The following is a 27,620-nucleotide window of genomic DNA, read 5'->3' as shown; positions in this document are numbered from 1 at the left end:
GATTTTGACTTTGTTCATGCCGATTTAAATTAAACTTAAAAAATAACAGTACTCATAGCGTATACAAGAGCATCCATGATGCAAGGTACTGATTCACCTACAACCAAGTAAGAAATACCAGTTTATAAAATGTATGATACAATGTATGATACAATATAAAATGTATGATACAGATTTCTAAATTTACATTTTCCAGTGGCAAATATGAGTAAGAACCAAACAGGCCTATAAATAGTACTTTTCAATACACACGAGTTCTCTATTCTCATTCCTGTGCACATAACATACTTTGTTCTTTAGCTTCTCCAAGACTCAAGTCCTATAGTCTTGCATATTCTTGACTTTGGTTAACCCACAATGTGACTGCAATGCATGACCATTAGACTCATTGTCAGACTGAGTTGTGGTGATCCAGTACAAACTATTATAAACACAATCATATCTTTCCTTTACAAATTTTGGTTGATGAATGCAAAATTCTCTCCACAATGTTTTTCTTTTTCTTCTTCATATTAGACAATAACATCCATTTCTGCAATTTGTTTATGATTACAGATTTCCGTGCCTCTTAATTTATGGGGACCTGTCATCTACGTAAAGTAGAGACATCCATTTTGCGTTGCACCATAAATATTCAAGACCATGTAGATTAATCCATTCACTTGGATGCATGATAAATGTAAGTCAGGTCTCATGAATATTAGTCTGTTCCTCAGTAATGTCACCGTGCAAATGATTAGGCTGCTTATTGGTTCAGCCAACAAAATAGATGGCTTTATTGCTTAAAGCAGACTTGTTACCTATATACAATAATCTATGGGAATACCTTCGGGTGAATGGGACTATAGCAACAACATATGAATTCATCAATGGCATGTCTACATAGATAAAAAGCTATTGTATGTCTTCAAAAGAATAAAATAATTATAAGTGTAACATGCATACAACATTAAATGTGCTTTACAAATCAGAGCAGTGATATTTCATTGATTGCGCTGGAAGTGGAGTACACATTAAGGCAGTGGTTTTCAACTGCTGTGCCGTGGCCAGTTGTGAAGTGTGATGCGGCGGTCACAGCTGCCGGTCACACATTATAGTACTGCATGCTGGGCTGCCGCTGAGTTCCTCTGGGAGACTCAGGCACGCCCAGGCCGTGACCTGCCTAGCCGTGGCGGCGTGACATCACAGGTCACGCACGCCACAAACCCGCCTGCTCCGCCAGCTGGAATACAGCAGACATGTGTACATTGTCGTTTATTCAATTGCCCATATATACCCTCGCGTCCGCCTGCACACTGCTGACAGCTCTGCACTGTGTGAAGGACAGGTTTTGTTTTTTTAATTCAATACATTTTTATCAAGATTTTTAGTTACAAACAGAAAACATTAAAGAAAACAAACATAGCAAACAGTATATAAGAAATGTGGTATATAAAAAAGTACTTACACCAGTATAGCAGGCAAAATATAAAAAAAGACTTATGGATATATTCAAAACCCACTGACATAACAAAAACAAAAAACAAAAAAAAGTATACAAAAACCTGAAGGCGCCATTCGGAATATTATTATCCTTTATTTATATGGCGCTACAAATGTTCCGCAGCACCTTACAAAGTACATAAACAAATAATTTGACAACTGACTTACAGTACAAAATAAGACAAGGACATGGATAATATACGTTGCTACATTAGTGACCATAACACCTAGATGTGCAACAGAGCGTAAGCAACCAAGTGTGAGGTGCCCTGGTTGGGGGTAAGAAGTAGATGAAAGTAAAGTAAGGAGAAGCACAAGAGGTTAGAGACCCTGCTCGTAAGAGCTTACATTCTAAAGGGGAGGGACAGACAAACAGGTGTGACACAGATGGGGTAAACAGGGAGGAAGGAGCATGTTGCAGCAAGTTAGGATGGGAGCTGGAAGGCTTTGATGAAGTAGTGGGTCTTGAGAGCCCGTTTGAAGGATTGTAAAGAGGAGGAGAGCCTGATAGGGAGAGAAAGAGCGTTCCAAAGGTCGGGAGCAGCACAGGCAAAATCTTGGAGGCAGGAGTGGGTAAAAGTAATCAGTTGGCATGAGAGGCGGCATGCATTAGTTGAGCGAAGGGGGCGGTAAGGAGAGCGGAGGGAGATGAGGTCAGAGATGTAAATGGGAGAGGAATGGGTGAGGGCTTTGTAAGCGAGTGTGAGAACCTTGAATTGGATTCTAAAAGGGAAGGGGAGCCAGTGTAGGGCTTGTAGGAAAGGGGAGGCAGATGTAGAGCATTTGGAGAGGAAGATGAGTTGAGCACCAGCATTGAGAACAGACTGGAGAGGAGAGAGATGGGAGTTGGGGAGGCCAGATAGGAGAAAGTTACAGTAGTCCAATCTGGATATGTCAAGAGAGTATGAGGGTTTTGGTGGTATCCTGGGTGAGAAAGTGTCTAACCTTGGAAATATATTTGAGTTGGAAATGAGAGGACTGTGAGAGGCTCTAGATATGGGGTTTGTAGGAGAGGGAGTTCAGGATAACTCCAAGACAGCGCACTTTGGGCTAGAAGAGATAGTTTGCCATCAAAAAAAATAGTGGGAAGTGAGGTTGACTGATCTCAAAAACAAAAAAATTTGAGGAAGCAAAACAAAATATTTAAGTACATCACCAATGAAGTTGTAAATATATTAGCCAGATATCACAAATAAAAAATATACCCCAATATCTACCAAAATATTGAAATAAAACAAAAACATACACCCAAAGCAAACCTCCCCAGAGCCCCCCAACCCTGTGTAACCTAACCCAACCTGGTTATACCTGGATCCCCTAACATCCACCCCCTCTAGCTATAAATCCCCAACCCCCCCAAACCCAATTAGCGGATGGTAAACTTACATAAATGCCAAGGGCAATATAGTGAATGACATAAGCTTGGCTAGACCCAGCTCTCCCGCATTGTACAAAACTGGAGTACCTCCCATAGAAAAACATTGACCATATACAAATATTTATAGAGCACAGAGCATATAAACAATAGAAAAAGGAGAAAAACAGGGTATGTAAAAGACACGACAACATTAGCAATTAGTAATGTCTGATCATGGGCTGCACATTTTCAGACATTTGACATTAGTCTGGCCAGGCTTCATCCCCTTGAAAGGATATAAAGTAGAAGAACAGTCCCGTCCCAGCTCACTCTGGGAGAAACAGGAAAGCTCATATTGTACTTAAACAGTATATCCCACAATCTTGGTGAACCGAATAGAATTATAGAAGGAATCTGTTGACGACCCACAGCTACTTCAAACGAAACCAGGATGCAGACAAAGTCTCTGTGAGAACTGCACACTCAGAAATCAGACACGTGTCCAAATTGACACCTCCACAACACTTCCGAGCGGTACTACAGGAAGAAATATCCACTGGCTTAGTATCAAGCTTATGGTGATGTTTCTGTGTAGAGGCATTGACAGCCTGAAGGATTAGTTGCAGAGAACTATGCATGTTTGAGATATACATACAGCCACGGAGATTTATAGAACCACTATAAACAGAATAAATGTCCCAGAGTAGGAGCCTCAGCAAAGCAGGGAGAACAAGCCTGCTGCCTAGAGGAAGCCCCCGCGGCAAGATGGCGGTGGCTGGCACACCACCAGGACTCACCCGCAGGAGCCACCAAGGAGACATACAGACAAGTGCGCGTCACCAGGCTGCAGATACGCTGGGAAGTAACAAGGGAAAAGTTCCAATGGTCTGACAGGTTTGATTTTTGCTGGTTGATATTTTTCTGTGGGGGCCAGCCATGGTTAATTTTTTTCTGTAGGGAGCAATGTGTGGTAGTTGTTTTTTCTATGGGGAGCAATGTTAGTGGGTTTTTTTTTCTGTGGGGAGGAATGTATTTTTTGTTGTTATTTCTGTGGAAGCAGCTTATATTTTTTCTGTGGGGAGCAATTAAATTTTTTGTTTATTCTGTGGAGGCCACTGTAGAGTGTTTTATTCCTGTGAGGGCAAATGTGTTGTTTTTTTCTCTGGGGCCAACGTATGTGCATTTTATTCCTGTGCGGGCCAATGTATGCGTGTTTATTTCTCCCTTTGCCAATGTGTTTTGTTTTTTTTCCTGTGGAGGCCAATGTAGTGTGTTTTATTCCCGTGGAGGCCAATGTAGTGTGTTTTATTCCCGTGGAGGCCAATGTAGTGTGTTTTATTCCCGTGGAGGCCAATGTAGTGTGTTTTATTCCCGTGGAGGCCAATGTAGTGCGTTTTATTCCCGTGGAGGCCAATGGGTGTGTTTTTTTTATGTTGGAGCCAATGTGTAATTTTTTTCATAGGTCGCGCACGCCATATGGCCGGATGGTGTGCCTTGAATATTTTAAAATCTTGCATAGTGTGCCTTGAGTTGAAAAAGTTTTCAAATCACTGCATTAAGAGGTACATTCATTAAGTGACGCTTTTAAAACAGCTGCAGTGTTTAAAGGAGCAATAAAACAACACATGCCTGGTTCTGTAGTTCATGATTCTGTAGTTCATATTATTGCCCTTTTAAAGCCAGCACCTGAAACCGCCAAAAACACGGCTTAGTAAATCTACCCCTAAGTGGCGTTCATAGGTGGTGGTTAAGGATTCATTACACATGTCTAATAGGACAAATGTTGATGATTACAGTGGCTGTATGTCAATAAATATGGGAAGAGCCTAATGCTGGGTACGCACTTGCCGATGTGTACCCGGATATGTTGGCCCAACATATTGTACCGCGGATACACATTGAACGATGTAATAAATGGCAGAACAATCCTTTTTTCCATCCTTCATTACCTGCAATGGCTCCGCATGTGATATTGTCCGGTTTGCCATGCATCATGCGACCACGGCATAGTCCGTTCACTATGCAGTCAACAATATCTATTGTTCCAATCCGCGTCGGAATGATAGATCGTTCAATGAATCGCATAGTGTGTACCCGGCTTAAGAAATGGTGATACGCAAAATAAATACATTTTCTATATGCAACTGGCAAAATAAGCAAACGAAAAATAGTCTCTGAATGCAAATTTAAGAGTTTACCAATTGACTCTGCTTGCACGCCACGTAAAAGGTAAATGAGAAACATCTCTGTTCTCCACTTACATGTTAATAAGTAGAGAAATGCAAAGTGCACTTCTCTCCTGATTAGCTGCCAGCCGGTGTGTGAGGAAGATAAACTTTGTAACCTTCCTGCTGTAACAGTGCAAGTCAGACACACTGTAAGATGAAATCATAGCAGGTAATCTCTAGAGCTATATTCTTCACCCAATACACTCTAGTGCCTTTCTAACTCGGTTCCCAGGGTGTATACAATCCAATAAAAGAGACTATGCCAGACAACTTAAACTGGGTACACACCTGACAGATTTGCCAAATGATGCTAGGGACTAGACAATTTTTGGAGCTTAAAAACAAACCAGAGATCACTTGATTTTGAGTGTACACACTACACAATCATTGTGCCAAGAGAAGGCACGTCATTGCAGATTTAAATAAATACAGACAAAAGCGACGTTTTATCATGAGCTATCAGCAGGTTTCTAATCCGACAAATAAGTCAAAGAAAACTTTCCACATAAAAATTTGAGAATTTTAGTTATATCAAAGGGGCATATTCAATTAGACGCGAAAAGTCTGAAAGGTTTCGCCTGCTGTTCTTTTCGCCGATTTCGCATGTTTTGGAGGCAAAAACTTAAGTGTGTGGCCCTGCTATTTGCCCTATTCAGTCCAAAGGGCGCGAAAACAGGACCCGGCGAAACTCAAACAGGTGAAAAATGCTGTCAGATTTTGGGAAATCAGCCTGCCCCCCCCCAAAAGATGCACTAACATTGGGGATCAATGTAGATGCCCCTGAATAGACCTACTGAAGGTATTTGGGGTACTTAAATGCTCTAAATAGCTGCTAATTAGAGTCTCTGCACAAGTGGTGAAGAATAGCATTTATCAGTTTTTTTGGTGAAAATAACTAGTCCCATCAAATTTGGGGTACTTGAAAATGGGTGCAAGCATGGTTAAAAATCGCAAAAGTTAAGTTTTAAAAAAACCTTAAAAACGCACCTTCAGCAAGCAGCTGCAATAAAAAAAAAAAAAACACCCCCCATACTTGCAGACCCCCCCAAAAGCTTATTTCACTCGTTTTTAAGTTTGTACCCCAACTTTTTTTTTTTGCCCCCTTTTTCAATGTCTTTTTTTGGGGTGTTCCATTTTATTTTTTTTGGACACAGGTAACCTTTGGGGACCTGTGTCAAGGGTGCTGGGTGCTTTCCCCACCTTTGCACCCCAAAACCGCAAGTCTGCACTTTTTTCTGCCTGGTTGCATAGGCGAACCTTTTTCGCCTATGCCAATGCATTGACTTTCCGCATAGGTGAAAAGTCTTTGGAATTGAATAAGGGGATAAGTTTTCGCCTAGCGAAAGGACATCATTGGCAAAACTTTTTTGCAGAAAACGGCTTATCGCAGCTAATTGAATATGCCCCTTAGAGTGATTCATTGTCTTTCTTACTCTGCTGGTGTAATGGCTAAATATTATATGAATAGGACACCCAGATATGTGCCTGTAACAGTTGTGGGAAGATTGATAATAAAGTGCAAGATTCCATCGGGAACTTGGCATGATGTGCACATAGCTAGTAATTAAAGTATGAGAACTCTGCTAGTATTTTCTCGCCCCTCTATAGGTTGCAAGCAAGGTCTTTCTGCCCAGATACCCCAAGTAATATTTGTTTACGAGGCTCCGACAGTAAATTGCATCTAATGGAAACAGCCCCTTGGACTTTGTATTGCTAAGGTTGTGATTTGCAGAACACGTCCGTGTGACAGCATCCCATATTAGAGATGCATCTGTGTGTCTACTTGCTATCTATTGACTATATGACATTGTTGTAACCTTACTGCAGCCAGCCAGAATCCACACACTGAACAGTGACTGCTGTGGATACATACAGTAATGCCATAAACAAAATTAAAATATTTATTACAACAAGGTTAAAATGTTTTAGCATCCATAAATAACTGCTTTTAAGAAAAAATAAATAAATAAATGGCATAAAGTGGATTTTAGTATACGGTTAATAAATAGTGGCCCCTTGTGGGCAGGATTGGAAGTGCTGAAAAATGCAGTGAAACATATCTGTATGCTAGTCATGCAGAGTCAAATGGATGAGCAAGCGGAAGGAGATGAGTCAATGGCTTAGGCCGTGCGTTTGAATGCTAAGTGCTGCAGAGGCGTCATACTGCAACAGCCCAGTCCCTCTGATGGCATTAACATTCTTGTCCGGCTGTATCAACACTTAGTGCAGCTGTCATCAGGGGATTGGGTAATTGCGGAGCACATTAAGACGCGGTGTGTGGAAAGGACTGGACCAGCCATCTAATTGTGAATGTGCGATACCCTGCCGTTAACAGAAGACAGATTGGAGCAAGGGTTAAATGCAGCTACATTATGGAGAGGTGTCTAGAAATCCATCAAATTCCTGAACGGGAAATGCCACCATTTCCTTTTAATGGAGAAATGATGGATCACAAACACAGTTTTCAGTCTCTGAGTGGGTTTTTCATAAGGATCACTGGGTATTGTGAGCTGGAAGTATTCTGTCATTTGATTTGATTATGTTAATATTGTTAATGTGAAACATATGGAGTCCTGATTCCGCTATCTGAAACATAAGGCCACATGGCTTTTTCCTCTTTGACGATTTACTAAAAACCAAGTAATCTTATATTGCTGTCAAATTACACTGTAAGGAATTGCTACAATTCTGTCTCTTCAGTTATAGCCACCACTGACAGCAATAGTTGAAAATCAATAACTATTACTCAGAAAGCTCTCAACAACACTGTCACATCTTACATAAAGCCTAAATATGCCAGAAATGGCCATTCTGCTGTGCATGGGGCTGGTGAAGATATTCTTTTTGAGCAGTATCGCATTCTAGTGTGTCACCGATTTTATCGACCCACAGTATACGAGTCACAAATGTTAACCTTTCCTTGCCCAGCCCCCTACAATGTGTATCTGCGAACTGTAATATTTTTCTTTTTTAAATTGAGTTTATTTACAAAACTTTTTTCACATCAAAAACTCAATGCAAGAAACACAATCCCCCACCCCTATGAAACCCCCCCCCAAAAATAAATACATTAAAAAACAAAACAAAAAAAAAAACCCACAATAAACAGCCATTTACATATAGTCTCAATACCAATGCACAGTCAAATCCGATATATAAGTAATACAGAACAAAATATCTGCACAGAAGAAATCTCAGCTATTCAATGTAGCAGAAAAGTCATAAACAAAAAAACCCTCAGAATATCAAGACATTATTGTGCCGTCTCGCTGGTCGCTAACCCATCAGCATCTGAAATCACCCCACCTCCAGTAACATAATGGGAAGATGAGATCCATGGGCCCCAAATACGCTCATATTTGAGAATAGTTATGCTTAGTATATAAAAAACGTTCATGCCCCACCACTTCATTAATCAACCCACACCATTCAGCAAAAGTAGGGTCCCTAGATGCCATCCACGTATGGTCAATACAAACCTTTGCCAGAGTCATTGCATTAATCACATACTGGACCGTCAAACGATTAGCCCTGTCCACAAGACCCAATCCAAAAATACACACGAACTATAATATTTAATCCTTTCACTAACAGATGTTTTTTTTTTTTTTTATTATTATTATTATTATTATTTAAAGCCATATCCACGACACTATTTTTTTCTGGAAATAAAGAATACTTGTTTGTGTATGTCAGCTATTTCACTTGTTATCTGGATCAGCTGGTACTCAATATGTAGTCTCGTATTGTGTCACTGATTAAAAGGTTGCAGCTTTTGCTACACCTTGTGTATATATAGATGTATGTATGTGAGGAAGTAATCAGGTGATGATTGTTGTGTGAAAAATAAATACATTACCCAGGATGTGTGTGAAAACCGAATTTATTGCCAATTAGTGGGAGAGACAGTGCTCCTGAATTGATAATATGCTAATCAATTGAGTGAATTAGAAAACAGTAAGGGTGGTTGATAGTTTTCTGGATTGTAAATTAGCTTCATTACAGTGGCTCTTTTCCATGATACAGTGTATCTACATTTCCCTATACAACTGGATGCTTTAGGGCAATTAAAATTGATAGGTAATTAACTACTGCACCCAACATATACTGCTGCTTGGTTTTTCTATTGCACAACCTTTAAAATTGATAGGTAATTGACTATACAGTATTTCATATTATTTTAAAATCAGTATCAAGGCAGGAAATTACTCTGTGTTGGTATATTGTCCTCTCACCATTTATTTACTTGATTGCTGATACTTTGTTGTGTGAGGAGAGTGTTAGGGGTGGGGTGAAATCCGTGTGGACACCTGGTTTGAGCCATATTTATTAGTTAATGAGCAAACACACACAACGATTTAGGTAATGAACGATTTTAGTAAATGATTTTCTACCTTGAAAAAATGAACTAAAATCGTTTACTAAAGTTGTTCATTTACATGTAATGAACGATTTTTATGAACTACAAACGATTTTTGCATATTAACTTAATGAAAATAGTTGAGTTGACAAGTCTGACTGAACTACAAACGTGAACGCGCATGAACAATAATCGTTCGTTTGACTCAGAAAGTGAACGATTTTTTCAAACGATTATCGTTAAGCGATATAGTTTAACGATAATCGTTCAAAAAATCGTTGTGTGTGTGTGTACCTTTACTATTAGGCTGCCATAGACGAGGCTGCTCTAGCAACAGTTCTTAGATTTGAAGTGCTTAATTTAAAGTGTAAACAGAATATTTAAATTGAAGCAGGAGTTATTCAGGAATTAAACAGGAGGAGAAATTAATAAATGAGCAATTTCTGCTTTTAAGGACTGTATTTATCTACCACCACATTTCCACCATGCATATGGATTGTGCCTGCACCTGGATCCCCAATGCTGCCCGCATCCCTTCTGATCTCCCCATGCAATCTGCTTATCCACTCCATGCCATACCGAACGACGCAGCAAGATGACCCCTCAAATGGACTTTGGTTGTGGCCCCCATATCATGAGGCTTGGTGCAGTTCTGCTCAACTCATTCTCTTTTCCTATTAAGTTTAGACTAACCTTTCCATAGATGTTATATTACTTTGACCCTTGTATCCAGCCCATCTGTGTCACCCGTTTGTCTGCCCCTTCCCCCTTTAGAATGTAAGCTCTCACTAGCAGGGCCCTCTTCCCTCATGTGCTTCTCCTTCACGTAATTATACTTTCATTTACAACAGCTCCCAACCCTTGGTTGCTGACACCATGCTGCTTATTTAAGTGGTATGCAGCAATGTATAAATCATGTATTTGTCCTGCATTGTTTGTACTGTTAATAACTTTTCTTGTGTGCTTATTTGTCTATGTACTGTGTAAGGCGCTGCGGAACCCTTTTGGTGCCATATAAATAAAGGATAATAATAAATAAAGATACAACTACCAACCAACCCTCACCTTTTTCTAACCAACCCCCTCCACTATAATCTTATCTAAAATTAGAACAACATTGTGTCTGTTGGTATGGTCTAAATTGGAACAAAAACTACTACCGTATATACTCGAGTATAAGCCGACCCGAATATAAGCCGAGGTACCTACTTTTACCCCAAAAAACTGGGAAAACTTATTGACTCGAGTATAAGCCTAGTGTGGGAAATGGCAGCAGCTGGTAGTGCCCCCAGTAGTAATCCCCCTGATTGTGCCCCCAGTAGTAATCCCTCCTGGTAGTGCACCCAGTGGTAATCCCTCCTTTCAGTGCCTCCAGTGGTAAACCCCCCTTTCAGTGCCCCCAGTAGTAATCCCTCCTGGTAGTGCACCCTGTAGTAATCCCCCCTTTTAGTGCCCCCAGTAGTAATCCCCCCCTGGTAGTACCCCAGTGGTAATCACCCCTTATAGTGCCCCCTGTAGTAATCCCCCCTGGTAGTGCCCCCACTCAGTAGAGAGAGACGTGATAAGAATAAATAAAAAAAAATTAGTGACCTGAAACTCCTGCTCCTGGTCCCGCCGCTATCCGCTCCTCCGGCCGCTTTGCATGGGGGAGACGTCATCATGACAACGTGTCTCCCATTACCCACTGCGGGAGCCGGAAGATGGCTCCCGCAGTGGGAGCAGCAGCAGCTACACTTCACTCGAGTATAAGCCGAGGAGGTACTTTTTCAGCACAAAAAATGTGCTGAAAAAGTCGGCTTATACTCGAGTATATACGGTAAACTGATTTTCATGAAAACGGCATCATTTTGTAATGGAAACTCCTAGAAATAACCTGCAATTTGTTTCATCTCGATCCCTAAAATGTTAAAGTTGAGCAGTTGGCATCATCAATGCAAGAGTTAGGTGTGGTACCAAGCGCATGGCCAATATGGGGTTGGAGGAGAGGTGCTTTAGGCCCACATTCACTTGAATAGTATAGGTTATATAGCAGTCTGTACACAAAACACACAGTGACATTGGAGTGAGTGGTGGATGAAGGTGATGCTCCCAAAAGTCTGTATACCGCTGCTGGTCACATGGGCCACTCCCACGACAGTGCCCCTATGCAAAGCAATACGACTAGAACACCTCAAATAAAATTGAAAATAAAAAGCGTTGGCAGAAGCAACTTCATCATGAACGAAGTTGCGGGCAACTGCTAGTTGGCAATAAATTTGGCTTTTACACTTATCCTGATCCACATATTTTCTTTTCACACAATAATCATCACCTGATTACACCCACATACATCAACACTTACCCAAGGTATAACGCTGGGTACAACCTTCTAACCTATAGAAACTGGAGATTACCAACCCCTAACCTGGTCTCTGGCATCTCCATGGCAGCATACACAATGGTCTTTCCTTTCCTCAGTCTGGAAGAGGAATAGAGTAGAAGGTTTTATAGGACCACATCTCCCTACTTCCATATGTCTTCTGGTTCTCGATAAATTGTAAGATATTTTCTATTAGCAGTAATTGAAGTTATGGAGGGCAGCATACTACCATAGAGGAGTCAAGGAAATCAGATTAGCAGGTCATCTCTAATTTTCTCTTCCACTTCCATGGCAGCATACACAATATGGTGATGCCAAAACAGAACTTTGCTTAGGATAGGCCCCTTATGTACCTCAACTAAAGCTTAGTACTAAGCTTATATTCTATATTATTTTTTTATAGCAGCACAAAGCACTTTTCTTCCAAATTAGAATGTGTGTACAGAGGACAATACTGCAGATTTGCAGGGTTCTACAATGGATGCAGATTGTGTTTCTGCACGATCAGTAGGATGTGCATGCAGATGGGGTGTCTGTGCCAGATACAACAAGAACAATAGAAGGTGATAGAAGATGTTAGCTCTGCACTAGATACAACAAGATCAGGAGGATGCAGACACAGATTGGATCTCTGTACAAGATACAGTCATAGCTCTAGTAGGATGTGATACTTTATACTTTCTGGCACAGCTGCTTTCTTGACTCTGTATACTTCCTCAATGCAGGATATAATGCATTCTGCAAATGATGCTTTTGAGGCTGCTTCACCTTTATTTTTGCCATTAAAACAAAGAATTGCTTTTTCTTAATAGTTTTGTTCTATGTAAACACTCTTATAGTGCATACACACTTCGCAATTTTACCAATGACCAAACAATACAGTATATAGTTCGTCGTTAACGATTTCCAAATCATTAGATTGCCAGCCAAAACACCTAACAACCATCTTAAAGATTTCTGCTAAATTTAAATAGGGGGCTGTACTATGAGACACAGAAGCATATACAGATCAGTGAGATCTGTGCATGCATCTGTGTAAAAGCTTGTAAAGTGTTAAATAAATAAAAAAATTATGTTGGGTCCTCCCCAAAAAGCAGCCCCAGAATTTTCAGAGCCAGTCCTGGTCGTCTAAGTACGGGAGACAAAAGACATAGGAGTCCCCTGTATTTAGCAGAACCAGCACTGTGCTCAGTTAGCCGGTCCTGGTTTTGGAAATACAGGGGACAATATTTAGTGGAGAGGGTAATGCCACAGCCAGGGGAACCCTTTCTCCGGGACTCCCGGCCAAAGCTAGCTAGTCATCCCAGGCAGTGGATCACTGGGTAGGTGGGAATCGGCCAAATCGTTAAAGATATCGTCTAGTGTGTAGGGCCCTTTAGGAGCTGTAACCAAGTAGAAACAATGTAATAATTTTTTTCTTTTGGGTGTTTGGTTCAGTATATAATGAGGTGAGAACAATATCCTGGTTCATATGGGATTGAAAGACTACTTTAGGCAAAAATTAGAAATGGCTTCTCTGCCCGGAATGACTAATGACGATGAGGATATAACAGGAACCAGTGATATAACATTCATTGTAAGATACTTAAAAAAAAATGTCTTGTACAGGCTCAAATGGTGATTCTGAGAATGTCTTCGACAGTCTCCCATGGTGCTACAAGTAGGAGAAAGACCTTATTTTATTAACACATACCCATAACTGACCAGCTTTCCATGCGGAAGTGTTCCTAGAGTTGAAATTTGAACTTTGACAGTACTTACAGCCAAGCATTTATTAAGACTGAAGCTGCACAGTAGAACTACAAATATTCCCTGAAAATCCTTCAGACAGCTCCTTGTCACAGAAGGCATATTCAAGGTTACCAACATAACAGACGCCTCAACTGTGTCAAGTGAAGTCCAGTCTTTAGCCACAGACCTACAATCAATTAATAAAACAAGACTAAGCTGAAAAATGTAAATAAAATAATGCACTAAACTTTGCCTGGGGCTTACAAGGTTCTTGATTAGGACAGTTTTTCTATCAAAGTTCAAGCTACAGATCGTTCAAGTGAAGTTCATCTCAGAAGATTTCGACAATAGCTGACTGAGTATTATTCCCAAAGTTGCAGGAAACCCCTTGCCATAGAATTTTCTTTTAGCCATTCTAAAATGCTCCCAGTGTGCTCTGCACTGATGCTATGAACCATAATGCACCAGCCTTAAAAGTGGTAAGTTTACAGCAGTACAAATGTGTCCACATACACCTATCCTCAAACTGCGCCAAATTTTATTTATTAACACTTTCTTATATAGCGCAGCATATTTCATTGCACTTTACAACTGGGAACAGTAAAAGAACAAAACTGAGTAATAACAGACAGAGGCATGAAGGCCCATGCTCGGAAACTTACAATTTATAGGGAAATCGGCATTGATACACAAGGATAGGTGCTACCTATTGCATAATGTCCAGCCAGATTGCAAGGGTTCTTAATGGGCTGTATGATATAGTCACACAGGAATGTTGGCGAAGGGACAGCAGGAAGTGAAAAGAAAAAATAGCAAAACTAAGTAGAGTATGCACCACAGGAATCGCACCAGACATCTCAGTCCATATGGTGCAAAAAAAGGTATAGGTGAATGGGGACACATCTGTAATTATCGGAGGATGCAGTTCAAAGAAAAGGCCATGCTCTAAAAACAAGGCTGGCCCCACCACCTTCCCCCATTACTGATGTAGGTACATGTGCTTAATGCAGGAAAAGAGCCTAACAATCCATAGCTTTTCCTGGCAGCGTCACAGCCACGGGTAAGCCCCACATCCTAGACATGGTTATTTTTTTGTTTGACTCAAGAATGAAAGGACAAGAAAGAATACACAGGAAGGAGTGAAGGTGTAGTCCAATATACCCTTCAGGTGTGTGCCCTCACTCTGGAGGTGGAATAATCCCAATGTGTATGCGGTCTTGAATTAGACAGAGGAAACATAAATTTGATATATCTATTCACATCTACACATTAGTTAATATGATATACTTTTACGTATACGGCAGCTTGGATAACTGCTCAGCCCTTCAATAAAGTAGTTGAAATAAAAAAATATCATCAATGTTCACATGATAAGATGTTATTACAATTCAGCTTCACAATGCAATGGCTGACTGATTTCACCATCATCCAGAGAAATTTACACCTTGTATCCATCAATTAAAACAATTAATAAAAGAATCCAGATTTTTACAGGTTAATAAAACGTAGAAAACTGATAGCAGACCAACACCATTAGACTAGACTAAGAAGTACCCTGCCACGGGTTTGGTACGGAATGCCAGCGCTCGGAATCCCGGCGCCGGTATCCTGACTAGGTTAGAATGCCGACGCCCCCAGGTAAGTATCCTAACCTAACCTAACCCTCCCCAGTGCCTAAACCTATCCTCCCCCTAGTGCCTAAACCTCTCTCCCCACAGCCTAATTCCAACACCCCCCCTCACCCCACGCAGCCAAAGCCCAATTCTCCCCCTAGTGCCTAACCCTAGCCCCTTACACTCCCCCTAATCCCAGTACTTACCTTCGGGATTCTGGTGGTCGGGATGCCGGCGTCGGCATTCTGACTGCCAAAATCCCAGCAGTCGGCATTCTGACCGCATTCCCCCCTGCCAATTGTTTCCGTACTGTACAGCATTGTCAACGCCTATAATCCCAGATAAACTTCAATATTTCACTTTTAGAGGGGAAAAAAAAACAGTAAATTATATTAAATTTGTCTCACATGTAAATAATTGATCAATTTAAAAAGTTTAGTAACACTGGCTTCAGTTTCATTATATCTATAAACTCTTGCAAGCACTGCCCTGGTTATAAACTGCATCAGGGTTCTCCGTTGAACCACCTGCTTTTCCATAGCACTAATATGTTATGCTGGCTATGTTACAAATAGGTGATGCTTGAAAATTATTATATATGCTTTTACAGCCTATCAGGAGACAAGCTAAGGAAGTCATTTGGGCTCATGCTGCACCCAAGCTTTTTCTTAACAACAGGGTCAAGGGGAAATTATCAGTATAACAAGAGTATACCCACCAGAGACACCCTCAACCATCATTGTAAGCCATACTTTAGTAACAGCGACACAGACCAGGTAATACTGCTAGTTTTATAGAACTTCAGTGCCTTGCTTGCTAGAGTTTACAATCTCACATTACCTATAGTATCTGGAGGTGACAGCAACAACTCATGATTCACCTGCTTTCTAGCCTTCTCTTCCCGTGCCTGTGCTTTCATTTGCTGCACCTCAAGGGAGTCTGCTTTTCTTCTGCGCATGAACAAGTCATGGTTCCCTATACAGAGCTGTAGAATCTGGAAACAAAGATCTACATTATAACATATATCATGCAGCGAGAACATAGATCTAGTTTAAAAGAAAATACTGTGCCTTCTCCTTGTACAGTACTACCTACTAGGACCAAGGAGTGCCCAGTTGAACTTACTGTAATTTGAAAGGACTTGCAAACCCAAGTTAGGTACAAATATGCTTCTATATTCTTGACAGGGTTGTTCTGCATCTTCATAAGCAGAGTGGATGACTTTCTTCTTAAGCATACCAGTGAAAATATAAGTATACTCATTTTTATTTTGGCTTGATATTGTGGTGCATGGCCGCAGAAATGAATGCAGTGTCTTAGAATGATCCTATACAGATATAGGGTCTCCTATGCCAAAGGTCAGACCCGCTGCAGCCTGCAGACGATGGTCGTTCAGTGTGTATGAACGACCATCATCGACAGATCACCCAATCTGCAGATATATATCGCTATAGTGTGTACCCACCACATTGACGAGCAGAAAAACTGAAGGGAGCTAGCGGGGTTTCTAATGGTGCATACACACGGTCAGATTTTTCTTCAGGTCTGAACGATAATGATTTAAAAAATCATTCATGTCTGAAGGAAAATCTGACATATTACGACATGTTTGACGATGCGCGTTCCCGCTTGTCAGATAACGATATGTGACATCTGATGTGTTTGCAGTCAGATTTGGACGATTCCATTCATTTTAATGCAGTCAAAAATTGTTTGTAGTTCAAATCGTTCAAATAGTTGGTCAGATCGTTCATCTGACTGTGTTTATACACCTTAAGGGGTTGGATGCTGAAGTGGTCACATATGTGCCCAAAAAAGCTGCATGTAAAAATTGTCTATTTACATACAAGATAAATCTAGCTCTGCATTAACATGTGTCAGATTTACGTCAGGCTTATATACTCCCATACACACTGCTGTCATAAGGACAAGAAAAGTTTTTTTAACAATTGTTTTGTTAACAAAAAAAGTGTCACTATTTTGTCTCCTTTACATAAAAAAACCCACTGTAGTACAACAGCTATAATATTGCATATGAATTAAAGTAGCTAAAAATTTGTTTGGGAAATATACAAACAAAATCATAATATATGCACGATAAATGTAGAAAGCACCCATCAGCTTCAGGGGTAAGTCATCATCAGTGTGTATTTGCACCTGCCCTCACACACCTGCAGTTTATAAGGATACACACTTACTGTGCCCGGCCTATGTTAAACCGCCACCCCATATATATGTCCTGTATTTTTTTGTGGGCATGCACAGTTCAAATTCCAACTTAGGGCGGTATCCTATTAACCGCAGCGGCAAATTACCGCCGACGGGCTATCCAATTATCCTCGATGCCGGCACTTAATGGGGGTTTTGTTTCGCTTGATAAAAGCCCCCTTTTTTTAATGAGGAAAATGACCACAGGTAATAGGATACCCCCCTTAGCATGAGGCCCTATGTGTCCAACATTTTACTAGAGACAAAATGGATTTATCATTTGAAAACTCTGCCACCTAATGGTCTCAACATTCAATTTGAACTACGATCATTTTTTTTAAAAATCTTCAAAAATGTAGTATCAATTACATTTCGATTTTCTTAAAAAGACAATATTTATGCAGCAGACATAAGTAAATAGACCAGCAATACAAGTAAAACATTAGGAAGCAGGTACACACAGGAATTCCCGAACACTAAGAACAGGAGACACAAATTGCAGGCCTAACAAGTTGTTACAGTGTTTAAAATTTTTACTGAAAGAAGAGAAAGAGCAGGAGTGGCGGACTGGCACTCTGCATGATGGAAAATAGGGGAGAGGGAGGCAGAGAAAATGGAGGACTAAAGTTGCAGATGGGGAAATACAAAGTCCAGGGGACCCACTTTATACAGAAAGTTAAGGACTAGTTTACAATACTAGACGTAACTTACATTTTATTAACATGCCAAATCCTGAGAAGAGTCGCTTGCCAGGGCCGTAACTAGGATGGTGCGACATGTGCCACAGGCCGGTCAATTTACTGTTTATAATCATTCTCACTTGTAGCTCCCTCTTTTTTTATCTACAGCAACTCCTGGCAGCCCCCGTCTCCTCCCTGGCTGACTCCCCCTCCGTCTGGTCACCTCTCCAAGTACCCTCAGTCACATCCTCTTTTATTTACCACACATTTCAAAACACTGTCATACCCGGAACTCAAACCGGCTGCCATGTGAGAAGTTATCTGCCCCATAATTTCTCAAGGTAGCCCTGAACACAGCCACAGATTGCCGATTCAGGTGTTGCCAGCACACCTCAAATAACTTAGCCGGCAAGTTCAGCTGCCAGGGCAGGGTACATATACAGATCTCCCCTAAGCTGTTATTTGCTGCATATACACTACAAGAACAACTCTTTCTATAACTTCAGTCAGTGATCTACACTGCCAGCTCCAGGCTTGTGCATGGCTGTTCAGATTAACAAATCCTGCTGCAGGTGCAGCTTCACCAATGCTCTCCTACATCTAGAGATGGTGAGTTATACTGTATAATTATCGTATATCATCACTGCAGCCACTGGATTCAGTGTATTTGGCAGTGACACCTGGATAACAGTGGTACAAAAGGTATCGGTACCCCTTCATCATCGTACAGGACAAATCAGATTTGTCATGGCCCCTCCCCATTAGGCCATGCCTCTATTCAGGCAAGCGTCTTATATGTCCCTTGAAAAATAGTGTGTGTGAGAGAGGGGGGCTTCAATGTTCTTTCTGCCCCAGGCCACCAAAATGTCTAGTTAAGGATTTGAAACGAGCAAAAAAATTCCTCCTGTCAGCTGCGATTTGGCATGTGTGGGCTGTCATCAGGTTCCTGATGTCTGTCCAGAAAGGGCAGAGCTTGGGGCAGTGCCACCATATGGGAAGGAAAGAGTCCTTCCATGTACAACCCCTACAGCAGCAATTAGGCATATATAGATTCATTTTATTGAGACAAGTTGGTACATAGCGCCACCTGTAAAGTTTTCCATGATACATACCCAAATGGAGCTGCAGACAGCACAAGCCTGGATCTGCCCCCATTTGTCCCCATCTAGAGACCATCTCCAAGGTCCACCACCCTTATACATTCATTAGAGTGCATGCTATCTGAGAGCGAGGATTGAAGTTCTGAGTATAGTATAGACAATAGGCCCTTGGTAGAGATGTGTGTGTTGTATGCAGTCTAATGACACTATGCAAAGGTCTCATTTGAAGGTATTGTTAAAGGGATAGGAAATGTCTTGTAGTTCCGAAGAGGTACCTACTAGTCATTTCATTTAGAAATCTAATTCCATCTCCAAGCTTGGGCCCGAAAGACATTAAGTAGTGGCTCAAAGAAAAATCTGAGTGGTTAAAAAGTGACACGAGTGGACTTAGAAAGAGAGCTATGCCAAAACTTTGAATGACAAAGTCCCATATTGCTAAAGAATGCTGAATAATCAGATGTTTGAGGACGGATTCCAGATGCCTGCATCATGGAAGTCACAGGAGAAAGTAGCGTGGGGCAAATCCCAAACATACTGGCCCAAATTCGCAGACCAGTCTCTCTCTGATATAGGACAGTTCCTTAAGACACACTGGGTGAGCATGGTCGCCAAATAATATGGTCTAAAACAGGGAACGCCGAAGCACCAGCACGAGATCTCCTCAGATTGTGTGTCCCAGATTGTTGGTCATCACCTCGCACATCAAATCCGGGACTTACACTTGGACGATCTTCCTTTGTCGGTCATCGGCCGTGTTAATCTTTTTAAGATGCTCACCCAGCTCAAATATTTATATGTATTGTAACACTTCCTTTATGTATACTCAATATATTCTTTTCAGCTATTTATTGTAATATTTTAAGGTTTACGCACTTTGTGCATGTCCAAATTAGCCATTGGTTTGGTATTACCCTGCCTTAGTCTCTACTATATGGCCTCTCAATTGGAACATTTGGTGGGCTAGATGATGGGGTTACTAGACTTTCTCGTTTTCCTCACTGAGCAGACTGGGTCCCCACTAACTCCTTTACAGGTTTAAGTCATGGGGCAGCATTCTACAGGTGTTGCTTGCTGTGTGTCTTGCTTTATGCATAATCTGCGACTGGTACAGTGAGGATCCCTATGCCCTGCTATGGTCCAATGGCTCTTGCCATGAGAATGGGCTTGCTTTTGCTGATTTGTAGGATCTCTGCCCTGGGTCAGATTTTCTATGATGGTGATCTTAAATCGTTTGAACAATTGGGATTTAATCTCCCTTGCACTTTTACAGATATCTGCAGCTTTGTCATGCTGTGCATGCCAAGTTAGGTACAACCTCCTTTCTGGTTTCCCCTTCCACAGTAAAATCCATGATTTTATGGTAAGGCACTAGAATTTTGACTTCATGTCTTACAGCGATCTTCAATCATTTTTTGAGGGATGCACTCATTCCCCTAAATGGAAAAAGGAATCTGACCTGGGTGTTATTACTGAGGAGTGGGATAATGTTAGCTGTATTAGGGATACTTCACCCTGTGTTAGATATCAACAAGATAATGTCTATGTGGGTGGCGTGGCCACAGCCATGAGTCTGGTGAGGTCTCAGACTAAGGTGTCCAGTGGTCGCCCTTGCTGCCTTAACCCCCGGAGTACCTGCTGAGTGCTTTGGGGGAAGTCTTGTGCCGGGATCTGCTGCAGCCTAAGCTGTGACTCTGTGCCCGCATTGGAGCTCTGGCCTCAACGCGGCTGCTGCTCCTTGACTGCTGGACCAGATCAGCGGTGGAGTACCCGAGTGTCTGTGCCCTGCCTATTCCCCTCGGCATACACCATATCTCTCCCTAATGTGGCCAAGGATACATATTGGGCACGGCTAGACTGGCGGGGTGGCCATCTTAATTTCAGCAGTCCACTCTGCCTGTATGCATGTCTTCTGCTGCCAGGATCGCAGGTGACAGATTTTAGTGGTCTGCTGTCGCCTGTGCTTAGCAAGCAGCTATCATCCATTCTGCTAGATATTCTCAGGGACTTGCCTTCTGACATTATGGGGAAATCCGTCCATGCTGCTGCTGCTGCAGCAGCAGCTAAATTAGAAAAGTCTGCCTGCACTTTCACATCATAGGCCCCACAGCCCCCACTACAGGGTGAATCTCCTGCTTCACAGTCCACGGAGTTCAGATGACGCCGGCTCCATCTGCAGTTACTTTGCAAAAAGTCTTGGAGGTGATAACAGGAATTAAGAAGCGTCTCAGATAAAATTGAAAAAGTGCAATGTGATTTGTCACTGCTGCGGCAGGATGTAAGAGTGGGCGAAGTGGAAACTTGCATTTCTACTTTGGAGGACTCAAATCGATCCCTAAAAGATAAAGTTTAATCTTTAAGTTAACAAGTGGCCACTATGCAATCCAAATTACTGGATGTGGAAGGCCGGCTGCTTTACAATAATGTCCTGTTTGTTGGGTTGCCTGAGGGGGGAGTCCTAGCTAATTGAATCCTACGGCAGAGACCCTTTCTCCTTACAGTTTGCTGTGGAAAGGGCACACCGTGCTCCAACTCGCCTTTTACCTCCTGGTGTTCCTCCTCGTTCCTTTATTGACAAATTTTTGCACTATAAAAGGACAGGGATGCGGTGCTGCGTCTAGGACGTACTAGAAGTCCTCTAGATAGAAATGGAGTGAAGATTCCTGCCTTCCCAGACTTCACTATAGAGCCAAAGTCCTCCCTATTAAGAGCAGACTCCAGGACGTAAATATTTTATATGCTATGCTTTTCCCATACAAGTTCCGGTATTGTGGCAGATGGTGTCCAGATTCTTCACTACCCCATGTGAGGCAGCTGCTTGGATAGATCGCTATGCTCCTGGTGGTCGGCAAATTGCTACCTGAAATCCTTCCCTTATTCTATACTGCATTTTCCCATTGCGCCTATTAAGGGTGCAGGTTTACATTAAATTGAGCTGCATATTCTTTAACAGTTATGTGTGATATATTTTGCTCCATATTGTTTTATATGTATTGACACCGAATAGCTGTTCCTGGGGGGCTCCCTTGTAATTGTGGGGGGGGGGGGGGGGGGGGGGGAGGAGGAGGAGGAAGAAAAAACACCCTGGAACAGGCTGTCTGCTGAGAGCGCGTGCCCAGGGGTGGGGGGAGGGGCTAACAGGAAGAGCCTGTCTCCCCCTCTGGTGTGGACCCCAGGGACATGGTCATCACAGCAGTAAGCGGTGTCCTGTTCCCCCGTGCCTTGGTGGTCTAGTTTATGGAGCGGAAACACCTGGAGCCTACACTACCAACACCACCGGTAGCCTGCACACCTACACAACTGTCGCCGGGAGTCTCGGGAGGGAGCTGCTCTTACCTGTCCCCTGCGGACTCCAGGAGTGGTGGTGTGTTGTCCCCCGGCAGAAGTCACCGACCCAGTCGCCAGTGCTGCCACCACTGGCGTTTGGGTTGTAGGAGTGGCAGTGACAGCGTCCTATAAGACGCCCTTCGCTGCCAGCTCTGCAAAGGAAAAATAAAATAAATTGAAACAGTTTAAAAGTAAAAGGGGGCTACATAAAAGCAGCCCCCACAAAATGGTGCCCGCTCCTGCTCGGCACCAAACAAACTGGCTGGCCGGTGGTGGGGGAGCCTGGGGGCTGCTGGGAAAAATTAGTAACTATTTGGTACCCAGACTCTTCTCTCCAGGCTCTACCCAGAGAGATCTCTGTGCCCCTAGTGGAGAAAGAAGAAAATCTGTTGTGTGTTTTTTTTATTAAGTTTGGCCGCTAGGATGAGAGTCCACTTCATCTCCCTTATTGTAAAAGCGCTGGTGGAGTTTTTGGATATGAGCTGTTCTGCGAAATTAAACTGTTTTTAACTGACCTTTTAGGGAGTCAATATGTGCTTGTAAGTCACAATGGGAGGAAGGTTTATGTTGCGGGCTGTTGTAATCGTTTATTGTGGGCTGATAGTGCCTTTATGAACCTCCCATTAAAAAAAAAACAAAAACCAACAAGTGAGAAACTGACTGCTGAGTTAAGCTCAAAATATTCAGTGATTGACATTTTCATTTAATTAAAAGTGAATGGATTTAAGAAAATAGTGTCGCCCAACAACCATTTACAGCTGTGAGGAGCAACAGTAAAAAGACCACAGTCCGTCCAAGACAAAAGTGTGATACCTGCCTTAGAGACTGTATGAGCAATTGATTAGAATAGACATGTGTTGTCTCTCTGAGAATAATCGGCGAGGTCCATAAAACTGGTATAGTCTCTTACAAGTGTCATATGCGGCAAGATTCGCACAACTTATTTTATACAAACATTTAGAGGAGCAGAATTTGACCAATAGAATTATATGGCCCTGCGTCATTCGTCCAATGCAACCCTTAGGGGTCAAACCAATTAGGCGAGTCAGGTCCTGCGAGCTGTTCGAACAGGGAACTCGCACTGCGAGTGACACTTAGTCCTATTCCAAACTAGCATTGATTTTCTGCATAAAATTCATGGGTTTTTTGGGCACAGCCCCCGAGGGTGTGAAATGGTAGGGAAAATCTTTATTTTAAAAGGTAAAAATGTCAGGACTTGATTCAGAACTCCCCATCCCAATGACTAGCTGGGGAATTTAAAGTTATCAATTAGGTTAAACTGGGCCAATAATTACATGTCAGTCTTATATATAAAATTTGTTTGTCTGCCCAGTTATGAAACCAACTAGTTGAATCCTGGCCAGGTTGTAGGGGATTAGGATCCCGTTCGGACATCCCGTTGGTGTATGCTGGGCAGAACTATGACCTGGGGAGCCTGTTCTGAGCCTTCCACTGGATAGATTTGGGCGGACACTTCACAGAGTGGTAACATTGGATCCCAGAAGGCATACTAGGGGGTTAGGTCCCGGTTGGACCTTCCGTTTGTGTACGCTGGGCAGAAGTTTGACCCGGGGAGCCTCTTCTAGGCCTGCCATTGGATGGATTTGGATGAAAACTTCACAGAAGGGTGACAATTGGTCAGGGATGCCTAACTTAACTTGAAGATTTAAACCTGGGCAACGCTGGGTACTTCAGCTAGTTTTCTATAGAATGTGACTTTGGAGAAGGGCATGAAAAAGTGGGGAAACTATCCTGGACCCCATAAAAGTAAGCAGAATCATATAGAAGGCTGTTAGTGGGCATAAGGAAAATACTGGAGGTTTTTAAATACAGGTAGTATCAAATGGCTGATCTGTGCATTTAAAAAAAAAAATAATGTAAAAAAATTAGAAAAAGCCAACTTTTCGTTTAATCAAGCAAATTAAATGAAAACAGCAGAAATTAAAAGTAGAAAAAGTGTGTTAATTTGTGGCAACTTTTTAAAAAAATGTTTTAATCAAAATATGATAAAAGCAATTTTTCATTAAAAAAAAATATACTAAATTACATTTGTGGTGCATAAACATCAAAAAACTTGATTTGGGGGTTATTTGAGGCCTTTTTTTTTTTTTTTTTTTTAAACATTCAAAAAATTACATGTAATTATTGGTCCAATTAAGCTAATTGAAAACTTCTAAATGTCCAATTAGTCATTGGGAGGGGGCTGTCCAAGGGGCACAAAAAACAACCACACAGTTTTCCTCTGAAAAAAAAATGTGAGTGTAATTGGAGCCACGCTCAAGCCAACTCTTACCAAATTGGATTGATCCCTTCAATTTTTGTTTCATTTATTTGAAATCAAACGAAAAAGTTTTTTTTGTTTTTTTTACAAAAATGCACAAATCAGCCATTTTCACAGTTTAAAAACCACCAGTACTTTCCTTATTCCCACTAACAGCCTTCTACGTGATTCTGCTAATGACGCTGTCTCTTTTTTGGGGTCCAGGATGGTTTCCCCACTTTTTCATGCACTTCTCCCAGGTAGCATTTTGTAGAAAAATTGTACACACTTGCGGAGATTACCATGAAGAGGCATTTTTAATTGGATCTCACATTTCTCTGGAGTGTGCATATGTGCGTTGTTTTGCTAGTTTCATGAAACAAACTCATACCTAATTGGAATGACCCATTAGACTGTAAGCTTATTTGGGTAGGGTTTTGTTTTATGTCACTGTATGTAATGGGTCATGTCAGGGTCCTCACAATGAAGAGTGATGCGTAAGAGATCAGTTATTTATAAATAAAGCTATGAAGAATTTATTTGTGCTTATGGAATTATATAAACATTTATAGATAAAACAACATACTTATGAATAGCTAAATAACATGACAAAGACTGGATGTATAATTAGCTTGCCTGAAAGAGTATAATAAAGTCCTGTCAATGTAAATTAATTCAGGAAGAAACACATTGGATAATACTACAGGACAGAACCATACCTAATACAACTGTTCACCACACTGGTTTTACAGCAAGATTGCATAAAAAGCTTATTGAGGTTTCCTCCATCTGCTGCCATTACATTAGTGGAGAAGCCTTAGAAAGCATGTTCTGATTTAACACTACCGATTTGGGAGCCCTGTAGGAGGCTATAATTAGCTACAACTAACTGATGCTCTGCTAACTCTAAAGCTGCATACACACGGTACGATAAAACTGATCGATTTGAACGATAACGATATCGTTCATATCGTTAAGTTTTTGGCCTCTCCCAACCATCCAACAACCTGCGACGCGCGTCACGTATGGACGATAGCGATATTGTCCATCACCCTTGCGTGCAGGTCAACTTGCTCGATATCGAGTAGGTTACTAGGGACCCAACGATCGCGGGTCGTTATAGTCGTTGGTAACTTGGTGTGCTGGATGATCGATATCGATCATCCAGCACACCAGGAGGGAACAGGACGATCTGACAGCAATATCGTTAAATCAGGATCTGTGTAAAAGACTAATAATACTAGGTCAACCATACATAATGTTATATTCCATTAAAGGCTACAACTATGAACAATATGATATATTATTTGATCCACTCATACCCACTCCCAGTTTGCCATATCTCACATGCGTAAAATAGAAAAACCTCATATACCAAGCATTGCTAGAGCTGAATGCCAACAAACTAAAATGAATATCAGTTTTAGGATCCTACAAATGTACTTTAAGGGTTCTATTGTTTTACAGATACTCTTGTGAACGAATATTAAGAAATATTGTGTTATAGCTATTCAGATTACATACATAATTCATGATTTATTAGTCTTTTTAGATTATACATATTATAGTAAGTCTATATTACTGTTTAAGATTAAGTAGTACCAGTATCCGCTTTTAATAGTCATTCAGCCCCCTATTTGTGCCTTGATTATTCCTTTGTATATGTCTAAGTGGGATTCAAATACTCAATAAGATTTCCTAGCGATTTTAAGAGTCATGCAGACTATTTTACCCTATTGCAATGCTTCATCAGTAACTACCAAAGTGACAATTAACATACAAATACAATGTTTTGGTGAAAATTATAGTTATGGTGATTTCTAATCATGAGGAAATATTTTAACAGTCGCAAATAAAGTATTTAACAAGGAACCTACCAGCTTGTTGACTCTCAGCTTGGAGGAATTAAATTTGAAGATATCAATCTTCTTATCAAGTGGTTTGATGGTAAACTGGAAAAAGAGTAAAGTAAGGTGTAAAAGGGATCGGTTTTACTTTCCATCCACATGTACATGAGTTCTCAGAGCTTCGGGTCTTGTATTAAACAATAAAATAATTACATTACAATACCAACGTTTATCTGTCATTTGCACCCATCTCTATATTTTAAGTATTCAGATAAAGTAAAAAGAAGAAAATAAATTCTCTAACAATCTAAAATTAGCTACACATTTCAAAGCTTCATCAGAAATGTATAATACATTCTGAAGGTTTGAGATATTATATGCATAAAGGGAATTTTTGTCCATGGGGGACACTGAGAACCATGGGTATAGAGTGGAGCTGGGGAGCTTGTGCACCAACTAGTTAATCTTTTTTACCCAGCAGCAAAGGCTTCCTCTCCCCTATATCCTACACCCTCAACCAGAGAGCCAGTTAAGTTAACAAGCCCAAGGAGAGGGAGAAGGAGAAGGAAGACTGGCACACATACCTCAAGCACATGGTCAGCTAAAGAGAAAAGAGCCGGAAAAGACCAGAAGAAAAAACCCCGCCAGCCAGGGGCTTCAGGGTGTTCCCCACGGTCTTCAGAGAAATGGATTTAACAGGTAAGGACAGAAAAAAACCTTCTCTTACAGCCATGGGGGAGACTGGGAACAATGGGACTTCCCAGAGCAGTCCATCTAAGGGAGGGGACGCTCCTGTGCTGTGCTCAATACACTACGCCTAAACCCTGCATCTGAGGGAGGCAAAGGTGTCAAGCAAATGAATTTGATAAAAGTGTGGGCGGAACACCACTTGGCTGCCCTGCAAAGATGCTCAGCAGATGCGCCATGCCTAGCCGTCCACAAAGTCCCCACCGACCTGTGCCGGTTGGTCCGCCAAAAGATAGGCATGTCAGATAGTGAAGTGAAGCCACCGGGTCAAAGCTTGGAGGCCGGCCAGCCCAGTTTGTTGAAGTAATAAAAAACAAATAGGTA

The 27,620-nt window shown here is 41.5% G+C and overlaps 1 protein-coding gene across 4 annotated transcripts in view; it reads right to left on the bottom strand.

The window, feature by feature from the left end:
- Window positions 1-27,620, bottom strand: part of NF2 (NF2, moesin-ezrin-radixin like (MERLIN) tumor suppressor) — a 116,783-nt gene that overhangs the window by 55,949 nt on the left and 33,214 nt on the right. For all 4 annotated transcript variants that reach the window (XM_088443531.1, XM_088443529.1, XM_088443532.1 and 1 more), the window contains 2 exons: window positions 26,580-26,654; window positions 16,011-16,124 (listed from right to left, as the gene is read on the bottom strand). In XM_088443531.1, the coding sequence (XP_088299657.1) occupies window positions 16,011-16,124; window positions 26,580-26,654 (189 nt within the window). The remainder of the gene's footprint in view (window positions 1-16,010; window positions 16,125-26,579; window positions 26,655-27,620) is intronic.

The sequence above is a fragment of the Taudactylus pleione genome, unplaced genomic scaffold, assembly GCF_031769625.1.
Source record: "Taudactylus pleione unplaced genomic scaffold, aTauple2 ptg000330l, whole genome shotgun sequence".
Taxonomy (NCBI): Eukaryota; Metazoa; Chordata; class Amphibia; order Anura; family Myobatrachidae; genus Taudactylus; species Taudactylus pleione.
Note: the sequence above shows the minus strand (reverse complement) of the source record. Positions and strands in the feature narration are given on the sequence as shown.